This window comes from Amaranthus tricolor, chromosome 8 (assembly GCF_026212465.1).
Source record: "Amaranthus tricolor cultivar Red isolate AtriRed21 chromosome 8, ASM2621246v1, whole genome shotgun sequence".
NCBI classification, from domain to species: Eukaryota; Viridiplantae; Streptophyta; class Magnoliopsida; order Caryophyllales; family Amaranthaceae; genus Amaranthus; species Amaranthus tricolor.
The window spans coordinates 16,559,337-16,581,944 of NC_080054.1; the positions used below are offsets into that span (position 1 = coordinate 16,559,337).

At 30.8% G+C, this 22,608-nt stretch overlaps 2 protein-coding genes across 2 annotated transcripts; one reads left to right on the top strand and one right to left on the bottom strand.

The window, feature by feature from the left end:
• Positions 1-6,027: 6,027 nt before the first annotated feature.
• On the top strand, positions 6,028-12,518 carry LOC130820928 (cytochrome P450 726A27-like). The gene is made up of 3 exons (XM_057686483.1): positions 6,028-6,593; positions 8,524-8,854; positions 11,715-12,518. The coding sequence occupies exons 1-3, from the start codon at positions 6,028-6,030 to the stop codon at positions 12,339-12,341; spliced, it is 1,524 nt and encodes a 507-aa protein (XP_057542466.1). The 3' UTR covers positions 12,342-12,518.
• A 6,528-nt stretch (positions 12,519-19,046) lies between these two features.
• LOC130821305 (uncharacterized) lies at positions 19,047-22,470 on the bottom strand. Its single transcript, XM_057687004.1, has 3 exons — positions 21,765-22,470; positions 21,240-21,319; positions 19,047-19,532 (listed from the first exon to the last, which is right to left on the bottom strand). The coding sequence occupies exons 1-2, from the start codon at positions 22,196-22,198 to the stop codon at positions 21,247-21,249; spliced, it is 507 nt and encodes a 168-aa protein (XP_057542987.1). The 5' UTR covers positions 22,199-22,470; the 3' UTR covers positions 19,047-19,532; positions 21,240-21,246.
• Between the last annotated feature and the right edge of the window lie 138 nt (positions 22,471-22,608).

Consider the following 22,608-nt stretch of genomic DNA (forward strand, 5'->3'; position numbering starts at 1 on the left):
GGTGACTCATGTTAGGCTCGGTAAAAGTTGACTTGACTTGTTAACTACCCCTTTGTTCTCTAATGAAATTCTCATAAGAAATGTTTACGAAAATTAAGAAAAAATGAAATCTTTTAAATAGTGTATATATTATTTTATTAAATAATAAATTTGATGGAGAAAAAGTTTAAAGATCATAAACATTAAAAAATTATTAAAAGAAAGTTAGTGAAAAGATATAGAGACAATAACTAATAAAAAAATATATATAAAAAGTTAGTGCGAGATATGTAGGGATAATAAGTAATATAAAAATGTTAAAATGAAGTTAGTGAAAAATATGTGAAGACCATAAGTATTATTAAAACATTTAAATAAGGACGAATAAAGTTATTTTTGTACAAAATTTGTGATATAAATAAAATGAGAACTTATGGTCCTCACTTAAATATTTAAATGAGGAACAACAATTGAAGCAACCAAAAATAATAAATAGGAACTTCTTTACGGAACGGAGAGAGTAGATCTGAAATCAATTCGAAATTAGTAGGATAGGGTTGAGAATTTTAACTTAGATTAATGGATCAACCAACTTGATCTGTTTACTAAATGTGATAGACTAAGGTTGAATTTTTAACCCGAAAACTTATAAAACTTATTTTTGATTAAATGAGTCATTTTGGGGTTGGGTCAAGACCAATTTAATACTCCCTCCGTTCCTTTTTGATCTTCCACATTACTATAACGGATAGTTTCAAAAGTTCTTCCACTTTGAATACTTTCTTTTTTAGAAAGTTTTTATCTCACTTTTACCCCTTAAAATCCCCCTTTTCTTTTAATGTACACATTTTCTTTTATTTATAATTATTTTCTCTCTCATACTTCCAATACAATCATTACTTCACACTATTATTTAATTAAAATAATACCCACTACAACCTCATACTTCCAATACAATCATTACTTCCCACTATTATATAATTAAAATAATACCCACTACCACCAAAGATTCTCTTTTTCTTAATCTTTGTGAAATACCCAAATAGGAAGAACAAATAGGAACGGAGGGAGTATAAATTAACAAAAATTGATAAATGTTGTTTTCCTGTATTATAGGAAAATATGATATTAATAATTCAACCTCATTCTGCCTAGCAAATGAATGAAATTTTTTAAAAAAACTTTCATCAACTTCAACAAAATTTCGTTTAAAATGAAAAGATTTTTTTTACCCCACAATTCAAAAATCAAAACTTTTAAATTAATAGAGTTAAACCAAGCATCAATCAATTACCGATTAAGAAGTCGTTTGGTTGACATAGGAATTAAATTCCTATGGGAAGTTGTAATTCATTGGAATTTATTACTTCTTTTGTCAATTTCCTAGGAATTACTTAAAATTGTTTGTTTGACGGTAGATATTTTCATTTCCTTGGAAGTAATTTTCCATGAGTGGTTTGGTTCAATCCATATATTTTCCATGATATTTAAACTACATGAACTACTTTTACCTCTTATTTTTCCATCATTGAATTCTTTTAATCATTCTCAACAAATATATTGCATCACAATATAACGTAATGTAGCAGAAGTTATATTGCATCATTGAATTGAGATCCTAAGATAATAAAAGCACACAACACAGCATTATCACATAAGCTTCTGAACTAACAAACAAAGTTATCCAACTAAAATAAGATTTTCTTTACTTGAGAATAAAGAGTCCATTGTGCTTCAGGAAGCAATAAAGCTTGAACATAAACAAATTTTAGATCTGATGGGAAGACTGAAAAAGAAGTCAACCTCAAGTGGATTAAGGGCAATTTTTTTGGACGCTAAAATAACATCAGCAGTAGACAACCCTTCCATATTCATAATCTCACTAGTCACGTTCATTCTTCTGTTAGCTGAGTCAGATTCATGCTGAAAGCAATCAGCAAGTCTACCAATATGCTTTGTTGCGGCTTCCATTACATCACCAATTTTACCCAGCTTTGTGGAAAATCCGTTTGAAATTTCTATGGTTTCCATTCTTGTTCTCTTTGTCTTGCTACTTGTAGGTGTTGTTGATTGTGGAGTTGATAATGGAGGTCCTGTTTGATCACATTAAGTTGTTGATTCAATATTAACTGCGAACAACATGCTCCACAAAAACAGGTCAAAATAGTTGTTCGCAGTTACTAACTGCGAACAACTATTTTGTCTTTTGGTTATAACTTTTGATAAGAAGATCGTATTAATACAAGGTTTATGGCATTGGAAACTAGACTTCAAGAGCTTTTCAATGGTATGTTATATGCCCAATTCCAATAATCGAACAAGAAATAAAAATCGTTTGAAGTTCACTGAAATTGTCATCCAAAAAAGCCGAGGCCTTTTCTTCTGGAATCCATGCAGCCCATTTTTCAATACTTCTATTTTGTATTATTTTCTTTAATCTTTATTCTTAATTAACTTCTTATGGTTTATTTAGTGGTTAATAAGGGGCAATTAGAGAAAGCCTCCTTTAGGGAGCATGAAGGGGTAGATTGAAAACCCCTCCTTCCTCCTTCCTCTTTCATCTTCCTCCATGGAACTCCATTTTTATTACTCTTTATCAAATATTAGTTTAATCTTTCCTTGTCAAATTTTAATTGTTTTTTCTAGAAATTGTCATTTATTAAAAGTAGTATTGTTCTTCATATTGTTGCCTCTTAGATCTTTAATTGTGTGTCTCATAGTTTAATTATTTTTTCCTAGCAAATTTCAATATTATCATTTTCATTCATGTTTAGTATTATCTTAGGGTTTGTGTTTATCGCTTTCACCATGAATAGTGAGTAAATGCATTTTCTAGGTTTAGGGTTTGAACCTATAAGTCAAATATGATTTGATTACTGAAAGTGTCTATAAAATTAAGATTAAAGTGGTTAAATTGTGCCAATAACCCTAAACTAAACATGCTTTGTCGAACTAGTCAATAGACTTACCGTGTGAGATTGGGATCGACTTTGCTTTACGGTAAATTTTAGTTAAATTCTTATTAATTCGTTCAATAAAACTAGCGTGTGAGCATTGAATTAGTAGAGTCCAAATCTAATAGTTAATTAACAGAGCGAGAGTTTGAGATTAACAAGATCATATTTAATCACATAATTAATCCGACATTTCATAGACTCTAAAAAGAGTTTGATCATACAAGACTTTAGGGAATTCCCGACACTCTAACGTGAGAGCTAAACAATTCTAATTTTTATTTAACCATCAAATTCTCGGTCTTATAGTAGGACCATTTTAATTGGGTTGATTCAATGTATATTTATTTTTAAAGTGATGATTTTTTATAGTTTTAATGTTATTACTTATGACCTTAAGACCACTTACAATTTCAAAGTGATCACTAGAGAAATGTTCTTACTTATATGGGCTTGTCTAATGGTGAGACGGTCTCATATAAGATGGGTTGTCACTAATTCTCAAATGAGTCGGTCTCACAGTGAGACCATCTCTATTGGGTGGCCATTATACACTTTATGTCTTAAAGTGATAATTTATAATGTTAAATTGATTGATTATAATTTTAAAAGAATCATTTGTATAGTTTTAAAGTGATTACTTATAACCTTAAAACGATTACTTACGATCTTAAAGTAATTAATTAAATAAATGCGCTAATTATATGGGTCCGTTTCATAGTGAGACAATCACATACAAGACGACCTGTAAATGATTAATTACAAGAATTTTAATGCAAGAAATGTAATTTAAGTATTGATAGCGCTAGTATACAACATATTTTAAAGTCATGAATATTTGTTAAGATTTAGAAAAATTATGTCGTGAGGTATGATTGATATATATATATTTGTTAAGAAAGTAATTGATTATTATCTAAAAAATAAAAATAATACAAACTAAATAAAATAAACTAAAATAACAAATAATATTAAAAAAATAAATAAATAAATAAAGGATATAGAAATAGATCGTGCATACACGATATTGATCATGTGAATACGATTAAGTAAATAAATTCTAATTTTATCGCCAGCTGGCCCTTAAACAATAATTAAAAGTATAATAATGTCATTTATTTACACGAAATAAAAAATCATATCATTAACAAGAAGTTTGACTATGGAATTGTCTCATTCCAATAATGGTTTGTCTAATCTATCTGAAGGGCGATGTGTCATAGGCTGACTATGAGTTATATATCTTATTTGAGCAACTTCATTTAACGATATTTAACCACTATACTTATTATTGAAAAAAGAAAAAAAGAAAAAAACATTTAAAAGAATTTTTTGTAATAAGATTGTTTAAATAATGTAATTAATAACTTTTAACTAATACCTTTGTGGCATATATAGGTCAAATAAACTCTTCCAATAATACCAACAATGGTAGTATGTATATATATGACACCTTTCATAAGCATCATTAATTTTAAATTATGCCAATGTACAGCTGGTGATCTAATATATTTGATATGAAAAATTTTATTTTTATAAAAATTTGACCCTTTCATTTAAAACGTTGAAAAGAGATTCGACGATATGGTATTTAATCAATCTCATAATCATAAGAATTTTGATTTGACTTTAAAATTGATCTTTAATTATGGATTAAAATCATTATGATCACTAGACTTAATTTTAAACCAATTTGAAATATTTAATTTGAAATCAATTCGATGACCCAAATAAAATTGTTCACTGAAAAGACTTTGATATGTAACACTCCGATTCTTAAATAGAAAATATTCTATAATCATTAATTTTTATAGAAAAAAATAAAAGGTTGGATTTTTAGAACTTAATTTTTCCACTGCTACATTTTTCTTATTTACCTATTATAAATTACTTGCAATATTATAAATTTTGATAAAAAATAACTATGTAAATGTCTATTTTGCCTCTATTATTTGTTACTTTATACCTCATAAACTTTTACACATATTTCTTTAGAGTTTATAATAGTGTTTTTAATACAAAGACACATGTTTTATTTTTGTGTAAAACCCTTCTACAACTAGTTTGAGGGGGTATTGAAAGCAGTGATCCTTATGCAGGTGGTTAAGCTCTCAACCTAAAGATCTAAGCTGAGAGTATGCTACACAGAAGGTGTATATCATGATGATCAAGGGTAGTGAAGTCAGAAGCTTCAAACAGAAGAATCAAGATATCAAACCAGAAGACTCAACACATGTCCGTCTTTCTGAAAGATCTTCTTATATAGGAGTTTATAGTCTAGGATCCTTTGTATTGTGTTTATTTAGCACATGATGTATTAGTCTCATCCTATTCAGTTTCTTGTATGGGTTTATATTTTTCTGTTTTTAGGTTGTTAGGAGTTGTTACAGCAGTAACTAACTCATTCCGTTGAGTCTTAGGTTTGTATAAATATCAACCCTCACATTCATTTGTAATCAATCAATGAAGTTGTAATGAAAAGTTTTCTTTTACATTCTCTTGTTCACTTTACTCTTTAGATTGTTTCTTTGCACAATCTTTAACAAAATCAGAACATAAAAAGTACTTAATATTAATAAAATAACACAGATTGTTATCAGTTTATTAGGTACATGGGTTAAATAGCCAAATTAATACTCCCTAGCTCCGAACTATTTTAATTGTCCCATTTGCTTGGGCATGGTTATTAAGGGTGGTGTGGGTCCATTAAAAAATGGTAGTTGGGTAAGTAGTAAAGGGTTATTTAATTAATTAGTTTGGGTAAGTAGGGTATATGAGGGTATATTCGTAATTACGTGTGTAAACTAAAGATATTTAGGTAAAAAAAGATTGACAAAAATAAAAATGTGACAATTGATATGATTTTGCCAAATAAAAAAATATGACAACTAAATTGGTTCGGAGTGAGTACAAATTAGAAAAAAATAAAAATGGGATTTCTTATCACAAAATATACTCATAAAAAGGTTGAATTATAGAAAAGAAAAAACATCAAAATTATTTCGTTGTCAACAAAGTGTTGACGATGAAAGTAATGTATAAGCAGCCTAAAAGTAGGAAAACAAAGAAAAAGCATTCAAAGAAACAAAAAGCAATGGAATTTCCATGGATACTCTCACTAATAACATTAACTATTTCTCTCACAATTACCATATTTATAAAGCTTATAAACAAAAACCCATCAAAAAATTTACCACCAGGACCTCCAAAACTACCATTAATAGGCAATCTCCATCAACTAGCTTCAAAAACCACCCTCCCACACCACCGCTTAGCGGAGCTAGCAAGGGTGCACGGTCCTATCATGTACCTTCAGCTAGGTCAAGTTCCGACAGTCGTGATTTCGTCGTCAAAAATGGCGAAGGAAGCATTGAAAACCAATGATTCAGTTCTTTGTAGTCGGCCTAATTTGTTAACACCTGAAATACTTTTTTATAAATCAAGTGACATTGCATTAGCGCCTTATGGTGAGTATTGGCGACAAGTGCGGAAGATAGCAACACTGGAACTGTTCACGGCCCGTCGAGTTCATGGGTTTCATTCGTGTAGAGAAGAAGCTGTAATGGATTTCTTTCAATCTATGCTTCCTGAGGTTAAGGCCGGCTCTGTTATCAACCTTACTAGCAAACTTTTCAACCTTAGCTTTGATATTATTTTGAGGTATGTGGTTACTATTTAGGGGTGTTAAAAAACTCGATCCGCTTGACCCGATTTGCCGATACGCTGATTCGCATTCTAAATGGCGGGTTAATTTTTTAAAAAAATAATATGATCCGGGTTGAGTACCCGACCTATCTTAATTAAGTTGGGTCATAGGCCACAAAATACATTGAGCCGAGTATCCGCCGACCGAAAAATTTATTTTTTAAAAGTATTAATGCTTCTAGCCGGTTAGTTACTAAGTAAATACTAAATGAAGTATATTTTTTTGTTGAATCATACTTATACATTTATATACTACATGCTAGGTAGATATAAGTTAGAATTATATATTAAACAAGCACAAATCCATGTGAGAGATGGTCTCTTTATAAGTAAGTATTAAGAATAAATAATTAGATTTTTAAGATATTGAAAGTAGGCATTAAGGATACGATAAGTAGATATTAAGGATAATATAAGTAGATAGTACATTAAAAATACAGTAAATAGACATTAATCCTTAATAGGTTGAGATTAAGATACTTCTCTCAAAAGACTAGCTCTTAAAACAATTGTTGTAACTTGTGAGCATGCATTAGCTAAGACAAAGAATATGTTACGCCGGAAACAATGATCAAACTAAGATAGCATTACTTAATACCAACAGTAACTTTAAAATGCTTATGTTTGTTGTATTATAAAAAATCTGCCGCAACTCATTATTGTAATTTTACGGCCTGAGATATTAAAATTATGCCAATAAAATAAAAAAATTGAACACAATCCAACCCGATTTATCCGGGTACTCGATATTCGGGTATCTGAATACATCCGGTCGAGACACGAGCCATTACAAAAAGTACCCGATTAACCGGGTACTTGTGATACCCGGTTATGAACACCTCTATTACTAATCATAGGTCCGTCTTGTATGTTTGGGGGCTTTGGGAAAAAACGTGATAAATAATATACTCCCACATATTCATCATATGTGTACCATTTGACTCTTCTACCAGTTTTTAAATAATTAAATGGGACCAAATGTGTAGGAGAGAGAGTTTAATTTATAATGGAGTTTAACACATGAGTAGAAGATAGAGTCTAATTTATAGTTAAATGAGACCACATGTGTAGAATAAAAGGTCCAATTATGATAAAAAAAATAAATATATAAATAAAAAGATACTCAAAATAGAAATGAAACATTTGAAATGACTTGACATAAAATGAAAATGAGACACATGTAATGTACCGAATAAGAGGAGGTAATATTTTTTTATTGTTGATAATCCCTAAGAATCCATATTACTTTAAAAAAATTAATTTATATTTAAATTTAATTATTTAAATAATAATATTATTATTTTTATTGTTGATAATCACTAATACCATTAGTCGAATAATATTAAGCCTCAAAACACATGTTTAAAAAATGTGTATAAAGCAAATAAAAACATCAAAAAAAAAACAGAGCGAGTATGTAAATGTTTGAATTCATTGGTTAACTTAATTATAGTAGTAGATTCAGAAAAAAAAATTAATAATGGATTCCTAGTCGAATTAATATGTGAAAACCAATACGCTAATCAATTCATGTACTTCCTTCGGTCTGAAATACTGTCTACATAATGATTATTGACACTATTTATCGCTCAAGCTTATTTTATATATTGCGGTTAATGTGTAAGAAAAAATATAATCAAGTAGGATCTTGTTTGAATCGTCTAATCATATGCTTTTATAATATTAACTTTTATAATTTTTAAATGTCTATAAATTAATACATAAATTATCAAAATAACACATTGAATTGCTTAAAAAGTTAAATGTAACGAATATAATAAAAAACAGAGAAAGTATGGTATATTTACACATAATATTTCATTTTATTTGAGATTTAATTGATATATATCAGCCGATGAATCTAAATGGTTACTTGTAAAAACAGAGTAGCAATAAATAAAAAAGCGAAAGACGGAGAAGCATTTAGAAAACTAGTTGCAGACGTGGCGGAGCTGATCTCTGGATTTTCAATCGGCGATCTGTATCCATCGCTAAAGTCCATAAGTAGTATTTCTGGGATGAAAGCCAAATTGCAAAGAATGGTGACAAGGATGGACAATCTAATGGAACCCATAATTGACGAACATTTAATGAACAAGAAACATAACCATGAAGATGGAGATTTGGTTGATATACTTTTAAATTATTACAAGGATCACAAACATCTTCACAATAAGTTCCATCTCACAAAAGATAACATCAAGGCTATTGTTTTTGTAAGTATCATCCATATATTTTGATATGATTATCAACTACAAAAATTTGAGAATAATTTGCGATTTACATTATTAAAGTTTTTAGAATTTTACACATTACATTGTTAATGTTTTTTTTGAATTATAACTACTAAAGTATCAAAATCTATAGCATTCAGGTCAAATCACAAAATTTCGTTAATTTAAAATTTCGACTATCAAAATAGTCGGAATTTTGTGATTTGGCATACATACTATAGACTTTTGATACTTTGATGGCTGTAATTTCGCAAAAAATAAATATTAATACTGTAATGTGTAAAAATCCAAAACTTTAATGCTGTAATTTGCAAATTATTTAAAAACATTTTGCAAAAATAATCTAAACTAGGACTTATTTGCTCAAAACAATTGACTTTAAACAGGTACTACTATTGGAGTAACATTCCCATAATAATTTAAGCTTTTTATCTTCTCAAAATACTCAAAACTATTTTATGAATATATACTTTAAGATTGTTATGAAAATGTTACTTTAATAGTATTTAAGTTTATCAATATTAAGTAGATGTGTCATAGATAAGATAATGTTTTAAACAAATATTTTTTTTACATAAAATAACATTTTTATCTATAAGAAACATTAATTATAACCAATAGATGTCTTAACATGCTATTAAAAGCCAACATGCATGATAAGAAGTTACGGATTCGAATCTCATCTGCCTCTTATTATTTTAAATGGAATATTTAGCGTCATGTTTGAGTAAACATGTGTTGCAACTTGCATCCATACTTCGAAGTTCTAACCCAAAGGACTCTTGGTATGAAGGGCTTATTAGAGTACAAAACATATCTTGAAGCCTCAATCATTATGCATCAGTTTAAATATTTAGTTAAATTAGTTTCTTAAAAGCTAATTTCCTCAAATAAAATTAATTTGAATTCGATTCTTTCTTAATCTTTTTCTTTCTTTAATCTACATGTTAAAAAAACTTTTCTCTCACAAACTCTTCCCCTTTCCCTTTTTTTATTCTTATTTGTTTATCCAAATTATATCATACATACTACTCCAATAAAAATGTTAGAAAATGACAAATGTCATTCTTTGAGAGCGTTAACACATAAAACTGTTTTAGTGGATGATAGTTGACTACATGAAAATATTTGCCCAATTTTGAATTTAATTTTTTTAATGGAGCTAAATTAGGTAAAGTATTTTTAAAATTTATTATAGCAAATAGTGATGTATACGATAAATAATTTTTTTAAAAAATTAGTATTTAATTTTTGCTTTAAAAATTTTGTATTCGTTAAATTTAATCACGATAATATATATTTGCATTATTTTTTAAAATTATATTTTCATATATTTCATACTAATAAATATGTGTATTATACAAATTTTTATACTAGTATACTATAAAAGTATAAATCATAGATAGAAGTCAAACTATCATGAACAGTTTGATAAAGATAAAGCATAACAATTAACAAATAAAACCCCAAAAATCAAAATCTAAGTATAGTTGTTATATCACTGGCTATCGGTACTTAGTACCTGTGAATTGAAATGATTTATAGTGTAAATTTTTTCACAATTTGTTATTACTATTTAATATCATATTTTCAAATGATAATGCACTGAATTTTGTGACGAAAAATAAGATTGTTGAAGGTGAATAAGCATGATCATTAAACTTGTCAAGAAATATTCCTACCAAAATTAATTACACTAATTTTTCATCTCCCCATTTAATACTGATTACCAAATAGATCGTTATTAGTTTGCATATTTTGAGTTGGGATTTATAAAAGGCTCACTTTCAATTCATGTGATGCGTTTAACTGTTCATATATTAAAACTAGGCCAGTTAAAAAAAAACCCGGTCCGCTTGATCTGACTCGCCGACCCGCAATATAAATGGCGGGTCAGTTTCTAAAATAAATTGTAAACTATGGGTCAGATACCCCACCCGTCTTAACCTGGTCGGGTATGGGCCAAAATTTTAATTGAAGCGGAAATCCGGTGACTATTTAAAAAAAACAAATACCCTTTTTAGGTGAAGCGGGTCATGGGCCGTTTGTTTTTTAATCATAAATTTCTGAAATTCTGCTCCAAATTAATCTGCATTTTAACAATATATACTTTGATGAATGAATTATCTTTTTGATGCCTCTTCTTACATATTCTGATTCCATAAATTGCTGAAAGTCTACTTCAAGTCTGCTTCAAATATGCATTTTTACATTTACTGATTCCATTTATGATCATTTTTTGATGAATGAATTTTCCTTTTGATAGCAATTTATGGAATTAGTAGACTTTCAGCAATCGATGCGTCTTTTCTTTCTGCATTGGGTCTTCTCTATAAACAATAAAATCAGCCCAAATTATCAAAAATAAAACCGGGTGCCAGTTGTCCCAACCTGACTAATGCGGATCCCAAAATTCGGGTACCCATATTAATTGGACCGTGACATGGGCCATATTAATTCGGGTACCCATTTATATAGAGAGAGAGAGCGAGAGGGGGGAAGGGATCCAATAAGAGATTGAAAATAAGAAGGGTAAAAAGGACTCTATAATCTTAATTTCACTAAAATAAAAAAAATCTATGGTCACAATTGAGCCAAATACATATATTTGTAAAAGTAACTATGTTACACAGAAAAGTAACTATGAAATAATTTTTAGAATGTTCTTATTTTATAACATAATATCATTTTTTTTATATATAGTAACAAAACAAAATTAAACAAAAATCTTTCTCATCCTTCTCATTTTAAAATCTTTCTTATTTGATCATATATATATATATATATATGAGGCTAGAAGAAGCTACAATCACCATAGATTGAATATGTGTAACTTTTATAGGAGTTGTTTGGTGCTGGAGGAGAGACATCTTCAACCGTCATAGATTGGACAATCGCAGAATTGTTGAAGAATCCAACGGTAATGAAAAAGGCACAAAATGAGGTTAGACAAGTATTACAAGAAAATATTATAATGGTGGACAAGTCAAGTCTAGAAAAGCTTACATATTTAAAATGCATTATCAAGGAGACATTAAGGCTTCACCCACCCTTACCTTGCTTGGTACCAAGAGAATCAATGAGGGAATGTAAAATAAATGGATATGATATACCTTCAAAAACTCGAGTTATTCTCAATGCGTGGGCTATCGGAAGAAATCCTGAGTGTTGGAAAGATCCTGAAAAGTTTGATCCCGAAAGATTTGTTAATTCTTCAATAGATTACAAAGGAAATAATTTTGAATTAATCCCGTTTGGTGCGGGAAGAAGAATATGTCCCGGAATGGGACTTGGTATAGCTAATGTTGAACTGGTTTTAGCTATGTTACTTTATCATTTTGATTGGAAATTGCCTGATGGGAGTAAACAAGAAGATATTGATATGAATGAAGCATTTGGTATAGTTGGGAGGAGGAAAGTGGATTTGAAAGTAATTCCTGTGCTTCAGCCTTTATCGGGGTTTAAATGATTAATCGATCTCACTGTTACATGACTCGCTAATTGTCTCTTGAATTGCGATTTGTGAATCAGAAAAAGTGAATCGATTTTATGCTATTTTGAATCATTTTAAGCGAATCGCAAATTTCAAAGACGAACAAACTAGCGAAGTATGTTTCACTGATCTATCTTTCTTTTACTCATTCATGTCAAAGTAATTCATACTCCCCTCCGAACCAATTTAGTTGTCACATTTCCTTATTCGGCAAAATCATATCAATTGTCACATTTCTATTTTTGTCAATCTTTTTTTTACCTAAATACCCTTAGTTCACACACATATTTACGAATATACCCCCATATACCCTACTTACCCAAACTAATTAATTAAATAACCTTTCACTATTTACCCTTCACTACTTACCCAACTACCACCTTTTTAATGGACCCCACACCACCCTTAATAACCGTGCCCAAACAAATAGTACAATTAAAATGATTTGGAGGGAGTATTATGAAGGACTAACAATGATATTTGTAACACAATATGGTACCGTATATCTCGTGTGGATTATTATGTATTCTAAAGTTGCAATGCTTGAATAATGATATATTAATGTTTTTAAAATTTATTTCATTCAGTATTGCATTTATTTTCGATAGAAATAAGCAGATAATATTTTACAATATAATTTCATGTTAAGATATAACGAGGAGTCGAGGAAGATTCGGGAGAAATTGGGATAAGTAAATAAAAGTTGATTTGTATGAGTTAAACCTCTCTGAGGGTCTGACTAGGGATATGGGTAGTTGGAGGTGTCATATCCATGTTTTAGACTACTGATGTCCTTTTAGATTACTTTTTGGTGTTCTTGCCCTCTTGCTTCTCTCATTTCTTTTATTATTAGTTTTTTTTTGTTTTCTTTTATTTTGTAGTTGGTTCTACTAATTTATTTTATTTATAGGCTTTTAATTTATCTTTCTCATGTAGTTACGTCTCTTATCTTTCTCGAGCCGGGGGACTCTTTTGGCCGCGCTCTCCTTTATGAGTATGAGTTGTCGTCATCCTTCCCTCCCCAGACCCTGTCTATAGTTTTTCTATGAGAAGGATACACTGGGTAGGATGATGATGATGATGGCATAACTGGCTCATTATAAATAATCGGTCTGGTCGGAGAAAGGAGTTAGCTAGTGAATCCAATGTCACTAACAGAACTATCTTAAAGTTGTTTTCTGATAAGTGCAAAGACTTGCACTTATTTATATTATTTTATACTCCTTAATGATAGTCGTTGTTAGTAATTTCGTGCCTATTTTTAAGATTTATGCTACATTACATATTTTGATTATTCATGTTGATTTTGAGTGGTTTTGATTGTTTTAAGCATAATTCTTAAGGTTTTGATGATGACTAAGTTTACTAAAGAGATTTTAGCTCGGTTGAAGATGTTTTACAAAGAAAATGAACAAAAGAGTAAAAGAGTGTCTATAATGTAAAAGTTTTGAGGTGAATTTTGATACATGTCTACTCTTTTGGTCATAAGTTTTGATAGGAAGTTTGCATTAATGCAAAATTTATGGCATTAAAAACTAGACTTCAAGAGCTTTCCAACGATATATTATACGCCTAATTCCGACAACCAAACAAGAAATGAAAACCGTTTGAAGTTCGCTAAAATTGTCAGCCAAAAAACCGACTCGGCTTCCTTGTCCTGCATGTGAATGCCGACTAGGCTATTTCTTTTGGATTCCAGGCAGCGTTTTTTTCGTCACTTTAATTGTGTATTATTTTTATTTTATCTTTTATTTTAATTAACTTCTTAGGTTTATTTAGTGATTAACGAGTGGCATTTGAGAAGCCTCCTTTAGGGAGCATAAGGGGGGAGATTGAAAAAACCCCTTCTTTCTCCTTCTTCCTCCTTCCTCCTTCCTCCTTCCTCCTTCATCTCCCTCCATAGAACTTCATTTTTAATATTTGTAAGTTTTTAACTTCTTGTCTTTAATTTACTTTCTTAGTTGTAGTTTAATCTTTCTTTATTAAATTTGTATCAGTTTAATCTTTCCTTGTCAAACTTTAATTATTTTTCCTAGACATTGTCATTTATTAAAAGTAGTATTGTTCTTCATATTTTTGTATCTTGGATCTTTAATTATGTGTCTTGTAGTTTAATTATTGATTTTCCTTGCAAATTTCAATATTATCATTTTCATTCATGTTTAGTATCATTTTAGGGTTTATGTTCATCGCTTTTACCATGAATAGTGAGTTACTTCATTTTCTAGGGTTAGAGTTTGAACCTATAATACAAGTAAGATTTGATTATTAAATGTGTTTATGAAATTAGGATTAATATGATTGAATTGTACCATTTACCCTGAATTAAATATGCTTGGTTGGACTAGTCAATAGAACTAGCGTGTGAGATTAGGATTAACTTTGCTTTAGGGTAAATTTTATTTAAATTCTTATTAATACATTCAATAAAATTAGCGTGTGAGAATTGAATTAATAGGATTTAAATCTAATAGTTAATCAATAGAGTGAGAGTTTGAGATTAACAAGATCATGTTTAATCACATAATTAATCCGACATTTCACAGACACTAACAAGAGTTTGATCATAGTTCATACAAGAATTTAGGGTCTAAATTTAATAGTTAATCAACAGAGCGAGAGTTTAAGATTAACAAGATCATATTTAATCACATAATTAATTCGACATTTCACAGACACTAACAAGAGTTTGATCATAGTTCATACAAGAATTTAAGGGATTCCCGACACTCTAGTTCTTTTGATCATATAGTTTAAATCCATTTTATATTGCATTTTTAGTTTGTTAGACAAAAATCAATCAAACTTTTTTTTCTCTTTAAGCAATATAATTAGTAGAAATTAACAAGTTCCTTGTCCTAACTTCCTTGTGTTTGACCCTGCAACTACACATATATCGTGCGCTTGCGGTTAAATAAAATTTGCACATCATTGTCACTAGTAGTCTCAATATGCAAACAAACACAAGTAAATTCATAAATATGTCTAATTTCGTGCACATAGATGAAAAATTGTTCAACTTCATAAAAACAAAACATACGTACTACTTAGTACCAGAAGAAATTTATTAGCTACATCCAGAAATTCAATAAAAATGCTATGTCCAAAAATAATATCTATGTGTTAGTGGCTAAGCCCATTTATTCAACTAATGGATATATGCTTTTTATGAAAAGATAGATGTTTTTCCTTTTACATATCAGGTTGATCCAAAAGACAAATAGGAGAAGGGGAGAGTTGAAAACTAAGTCAATACAATCAATCACAAAAGACAAATAGGAGCAGTGTTGATGCAAAAAGTCATACCAGCAATGAGAGAGAAATGGCCAACTAGTGCATCAAAACAATCTATTCCAAACTTAGGTGGTAATTTCTATCTATAAGTTAGGACGTAAAAGAAGATGGGAGTTTCATTTGATGAATTTGGGACACATCCCAAAAGTTGGGAGTCTCAAAATAAGACAAACCTCAACCGGTGTATCGGGGATAAACCTTTAAATATAACTTGATCCAAAATTTGTACCACCTGAATAGGATTAATGTTACTTTGAATCCATATGCTTCTATATGGACATGGTTTGTTGCGTAACTCTAATTCTCTTTAGAAGGTATAAAATTTAAAGTTGTGAGACTCGTTTAAAGTTAAGAGCTAAGGTTTTGTTTTTAAGATGAATACTGAGGCTTGTCTTGTTTTGGAGGCCAACAATTATGAGATATGTATCAAAATCATCAAATGAGAAGAAGGAATATTGTTCGTGGGCACTAGTACAACATATGGACGAAGAGGAAATAATGTAGTTATATCGTACTCTAGAATTTGGATGACGACTAAATCTTCTTGGGACATTATCCAAGTGACCCAATCTTCTTAGGGACAACGTTTTAGTGATTTAATCTTTTTGGATAAAAGACTAAAAAAAATACACCGTTGGATTATGTATATTATATTTGAGATATTGATATATATATTGTGTTGGATTGTGTATATACTAGTTTTGGAGCACTATCGTATTATACTAGACTTGGATATTGACATATTGTGTTGGATTTTGTTTATTTATATTTTTATGGATATTTTGGTGTAGGAGTATTGAAATATTATTGTGGATATTATTGTTCTCATTGTGTATAGTTACGTATTATTGGCCGTTTATAAATATAAAATAATTATAAAAAAACTCTTGCGTCGGTTCGTCAACAATCAACGTCAGTCACCCTGCCTCAAGCTAGCAATGTCTCATGACCCCTTATTGGAGTCGTATTTCATGACCAATGCAACATTTGTTGCGATACCTTTAGCTGCGACCAACAACCAACGCAACAAGTCTTTTAGAACGAGAAAAAATTATTTTGAATAATCCAATCTAGTGCCTATTCTTTGTTAATAATTCTACCTTTTGAAAATTTTAAATAATCCAACTTTTGCATAGCTTTTGTTGCAAATGGACCTTTGTTGCAAAGAACGGTTTACAACCAGTAAAGCACTTTTCCTTTTAATTTATTCAAAAAATACCTTTTATTCTTCTAATTAAAAAATCACTTTGACCTTCATTAAAGTCTACATCTACCTCTTCCTTTTCATTTTAGACAAGGATAAAAATTCTCACCAACCCAAAAATCTTTGGCCATTTACACTTTACTTCGAAATCATGCTCACATCTCACATAATTTTCTGGAAGATGAACCATCACTTTGACCTGAGAAATTAGAGTTCATATTTTTTTAAATTAGGAGCTCAAAATACTAGTCTTCTAACGTTAAAAGAACTCGAGCCAAGTGTCAAAAGGCAATAAATATACAATTATACTCGACAATCTTGATGTCAATCAATCCTCTTAAGTGGATCAGTTAACAGACAAAAACACAAAAATTGCTATTCTAAACTAATTAACCGTTTTGTTGTTGTCTCAAGTTCAGTTGCAAATTTGGACAAGAGTTGTGCATAAATACATTGAAAATATTGATTGGGAAAAGGAATCATTATGTAAATTACTTAGGGCCTTAGGGGTGTCTATAACGCCAAAAATAACTAACTCATGTACTTACAGAGGGAAAAACTTATACAGCCAACTTTTTAATTTATGTGGGTAGATTACATTTAAGGTGATATTGACAAGCATGAAAAAATTCTTGTGTGAACTGTTTACCTTTCTAAAAAGGGTTGCTGAGAAAAATTCAGACAGGAGTTACACAGCCTTCAAGAAGAGCTCTGATTAAAGTCTAAATCAGAGGTTGATTATTTGGGTGATGGTAGGAGATTCTGCATCACCGAAGAAATTTTGAGTGAAACATGCATGTAAGAAGTTATAGAGAGTTCCTTAATTAGTTGTTGGCTAATATCATAAGATAAATGCACGACAATGAAAAAAATTGCACAACGTAATCCACTGTAATTTGGAGTGTGTTTTATGTAGACAGTAGAGTGTTGACAGTTGAGTATGTTAGTGAGAGTATTGTGTTGGGGAGGCTTAAATTCAATAGAACAGAGAACAAAAATATGTATCGTTCGTGAAAAACATTCTAAGAAACTGAAAAGGGCAAGGCTAAATGGGATGACGTAGGCAGAGACTGTCTATGCTGTGGAGACAGGAAGTTCAGAAGATATGAACAGAAGCACAAGCCATGGCAGCAGCACAAGCCATGGCAGCAGCACAAGCTAGCAGAAGTGACAAGTTTTTCTGTAGCATGTAGATGTGATAAGAATGTAATTATGCTGTTAAATATGTTGTGGTGAATATCACCATACACATGACCGGTAGGCCAATCAATTTTCCAACACCAATGCAAGTTTTGGGATGTTTCTTTTGTATCAAGCGAGTTGTACTTTAACGAGTTGTACTATCTCAACAAGAAATCTCAAGATTTCAATTTACAGAAGAAAAAAAGGATACATAAAAGCTCATGTGAGAGCTTAATTGGCTCTCACCTCTTACAACCCAAGTACAAGTACCACAAGCATTTTTCAAATTTTTTTCTTATCACCTCCATCTCCACAGTAATTTTCTTAAATATTAAGAGCAATTATAAACAAAGGAAAATGTAACTATAGAAACTCCATTTGTAGCATAAACTAATAAATGAAAGTCAGATAGATTGAGGAGCTAGACACACAATCTCTTGTTAAAAGTTCATAATTCATATATTTAATTCAATATTTTCTTGGAAGTTAACACCAAACTTTAGGTCAGTATCTAAAAAGTGTATACATACAACAAAAAAAAAAAAAAAAAAAAAAAAAAGATAGCTTCTTAAATCATTGACAATTGATATAAACCCATATCAAAATTCTGACTTTCCTTGTAATGCTACTCTTGTACATGGATATATGATCCAAATATGATGATGGTTGATCCAAGAAGCCGTTTATCCCCATCAAGAATGATGTCAAGAACACTCTTGACACAACGAAAACACGAACAACTTTCTGTTTGTATGAAACAAAAGGATGACAAGAACAATTCCTTAGAATGGTTCTATGTCGTGAATAGAGACAATTGACCTTCACTCAGTCACTGGCCTCTTCCTCAAACTCAAGTTAAGATTCACTCTCTTAACCCTCGTGGAAAACAACTGAATACGCTCTTTGCTTCACTCACAAAGAACACACTCAGGATGTAATTGCACAGAATTACTTGAATGAAACTTTCATTAACCAGATCTGAATGAATGATACAATGAGGATGCCCTTTTATATAGAGCTTCTAACGGCTAGTTTGGGGTGTCTAACAAACATAACTAACCCCGTGCCTAATTATTAAAGCGCGTGCCATACATGAAGATTAAAACAGAACATAAAATAGCCTAAGTATTCTAAGATCAGCCATTATCCAGAAACTGACGAGTACGTGACCTTGCAGCTGTTCTCGTGGTTTCTGTGAGGGCTCTCCATAGTATCTTTGAGTCTTGGCTTCTTATTTCGTGTATGAAGATGTTCTTTGAATTTCCATGCTCATACATGCACCAAACTAAGCTCTTCATGATTCGCAAGGTGGGCTGGCAGACAGGTTGGTGCTTTGCTTGTTCTGTTGCTTGTATGCGTGGAATCAGCCTTCTGTTCATGCTTCTTTGTTCATGCCTTGTTATTGGATGGCTTTTTCTTGTTCTTTCTTGTCTTTGCCTCACTTCCATGTTGATGTTTAATCCAATTTGAAGATGATCCTCCTTAATCTTCAAGCAAAAACCAGCAAGTTTAGTGAGCTCAGTAGGCTTAGCAAGTATCTTGATACAATCAAGCTCTTTTTGTTTTGTTTTGGGTTGTAGGCTATCCATATTCGTATCAATATATGTCATATATAGACCTGGGAAAATTTGATCCGACCCGAAAATGAACCTGGGACCCGACCCGACAAAACCCGAACACGACCGACCCGAAAGCGACATAATCCGAAACATGACCGACCCGATAATTACCCGCGAAAATGACCCGACCGGAAACCGACCGAAAACCGACCCGTTTTGACAGATTTAATATCAATTTTTAGAGTAATTTCAATGTTAGAATTCATTTCAAATAAAATTTTAGTTTTCAAAGTATCTCAACATATTGAGTATATCACTTGAACCCTAAAACTTATCAATAGATCTCAAAAAACACGTATTTAACGTCTTTTTAGCCACCGTAATTATTTTTCTTTAAAAACAGGACGTTATAATCATCTTAATTGAATACATGTATCTTGTTAAATAAGTCAAATGAGTTTTTAATTCTTCTACATTTCAGTAAGCAAATGAATATAATTTATACGAACGTTTCGCATGTTTGAATGAGCTTTTCAAAAAAACGAATGTCGCTACCCTAAATTATAAAACGCGTATCTTATAAGACGAAATAAGTACTTAGTTAGTTGTATATCTTTCCAACATGAAAATTGTGAAGATAATTTTAACGTCATTTTTATCTAACGTTGCAATTATAATAAACAAAATAACTTTTATAAAGCGCGTATCTTACAAGTCTTTCAAAATAAGTATTAATTTCCCTATTTTTCTTGCACTTAAATGAACCTGACATACCAACTATTTTTTGAAAATCGTACATGTAATTTCTCTAATGATTTTTTTTAGACATTTTAATGATTTTTTTTTATGTTGAATTAGTCGATTGGATATTCTAATGTTTTATGGTAACCCGTTGGGTCAATCCGAACCTACCCGAAACCCAGAGTGATCCGACCTGAAACTGACCTGATCCGAAACTGACCCGACCCGAAACTGACCCGACCGAAATTGATCCGACCCAAAACCCGACCGACCGACCGTTTTCCCAGGTCTAGTCATATATCATAAAACAAGTGTAATGTCAATGAATAATTTATCAATATATATATATATATATATATATATATATATATATATATATATATATATATATATATATATATATATATATATATATATATATATATATAAGATCTCTTCGCCAATTACCCAGATGAGTAAATTAACGAATGAACACTAAATTTTGCAGCCACGCATTGAAGGTATACATTCTATTTCTCTCTTTTATTTTGGTGGGTATGAAAAAAGTTGAGTTCTTTAAGCTTAGATGCAAATTTACAATCTGGGTATTGTTTATTTGGACAAACTTAGTAGCCAAATGTTTAATTTTATGGTATTATGGTGTATACATGTAAACGAAAACCCTGATTTTTTTCATATAGGATTAAACGAAAGCCCTAAATTTTCAATTCCTGATTTTATATATAAAATTAAACGAAAAACCTAAATTTTCAAATCTAAAACTTAAACCTCATCTTCATATGAAAGTTAATGAAAATCTCTATTTTCATTAAAGAAAATAAGCAAAACCCGTTTAAAAAAACTGTAATTTTGCATCCCAAAATCCAAATGCAAAAGAAAAACTTCAAAACTAACCTAAAAATCAAAGATTGATGAGTCGCCTGATGAAAGAAGGAAAGCCTATAGCAGTGGGGAAAGAGGGAATCAAAACTAACCTGAAAATCAAATGAAAAACAAACTGAAAATCGAAAATCATATGAAAGCAAAACTAAATAGAAAAGCAAATTAATGAAACCCAAACCCTAAATTGGAAGTGGCGATTAGTGTTGAATGTTAATTTTTCTTCAATTGAACATGTTAATATGTTGATAAGTTATGGATTTATGGATCAATTATTGAATTCTTTTCGAAAAGGCGATGTTTGGATTCAAGAATTGGCCTTTAAATCAGCTTGTAGATTACGTGGAACATTAGAAGATGCAAGAAAATCAATAGGGGATGTTGAATTTATGGCTGAATTTGTTGAAGATGGGTTGAATTGGAGGTAGAAGAAATAGTGGAGGCAGAAGCGTGAAGAGATGAAGAAATGGGAAAGCATTTAACTTTCCATGTGACCTTGCCACACATCTTGCAATGGGTAATATATCATCAAAGTGTTACCTGAAATTCTGCAGCATATACTCCACATCTCCCAATTTCTGGCTTTCTCTATACATACATGAAACTTCAACCATAGTGCTGTAAGGACCACTAAACTCCTTAAGCCCTTCCACATTGAATGAATTTTCCAGACGTGTATCAAAAGAAGAATCTTTCCCATAACTTGCACTCCATTCATCACATTGATATTGAGAAGAAAATGCACTCATTGAAGATGATGAGAGACCAATGTTTGCTGCAGGAGGCTCTCCCAATTTGCAAAATATGGTTACCATACACTTCACCATATCTTCTGATCCTGTTTGGTGTCTCTGGAACACGGTCTGAAATGCACGTGCCAAAATGATCAGCAAGACTAAAATGACGTTTGAGGCAGCATACTGCACAGAGAAGCATATAACCATATTATGCACATGGTGCAAGAAGAATATCATTAGAATCAATAATCTTACTATTAAAGTAAATTCTAACAGATTCAGATGCCAACATAGAAGACAGAAAAAATTACCTCAGTCATAGATAATAGCTGAGAATGGCACAAGCAAAGCTTTAGCAACAGAGTCTGGTGAAGGCCTTGAAGGGAGTGCAGTACGATGTAACTGTTAGGCCTTGTATATTATTGAATGTTTATGTTTGGGCTTTTGTATAGGTTAGGCCCAAATATGTTTATAACAAGTGATATATAAACTTATGCTATTGAATAAAAGAAAGACAAGTGGGAAAAATTAATTCCTAATATGGTATTACAGCCTTTAAACCCTGAAAACCCTAAAAACTGATTTTTTTTTTTTTTCTTTTCTCCTTCTTCCATTGTTGTACTGCACTGCTTCTTCCATTCTTGTTC

Coding starts and splice junctions, on each gene's coding strand:
- LOC130820928 (XM_057686483.1), top strand. CDS start 6,028: ATGGAATTTCCATGGATACTCTCACTAATAACATTAACTATTTCTCTC. Junction 6,594..8,523: donor AGCTTTGATATTATTTTGAG/GTATGTGGTTAC, acceptor TTGTAAAAACAG/AGTAGCAATAAATAAAAAAG. Junction 8,855..11,714: donor ACATCAAGGCTATTGTTTTT/GTAAGTATCATC, acceptor TAACTTTTATAG/GAGTTGTTTGGTGCTGGAGG.
- LOC130821305 (XM_057687004.1), bottom strand. CDS start 22,198: ATGATATTCTTCTTGCACCATGTGCATAATATGGTTATATGCTTCTCT. Junction 21,320..21,764: donor TATATGCTGCAGAATTTCAG/GTAACACTTTGA, acceptor TTTGATTTTCAG/GTTAGTTTTGATTCCCTCTT.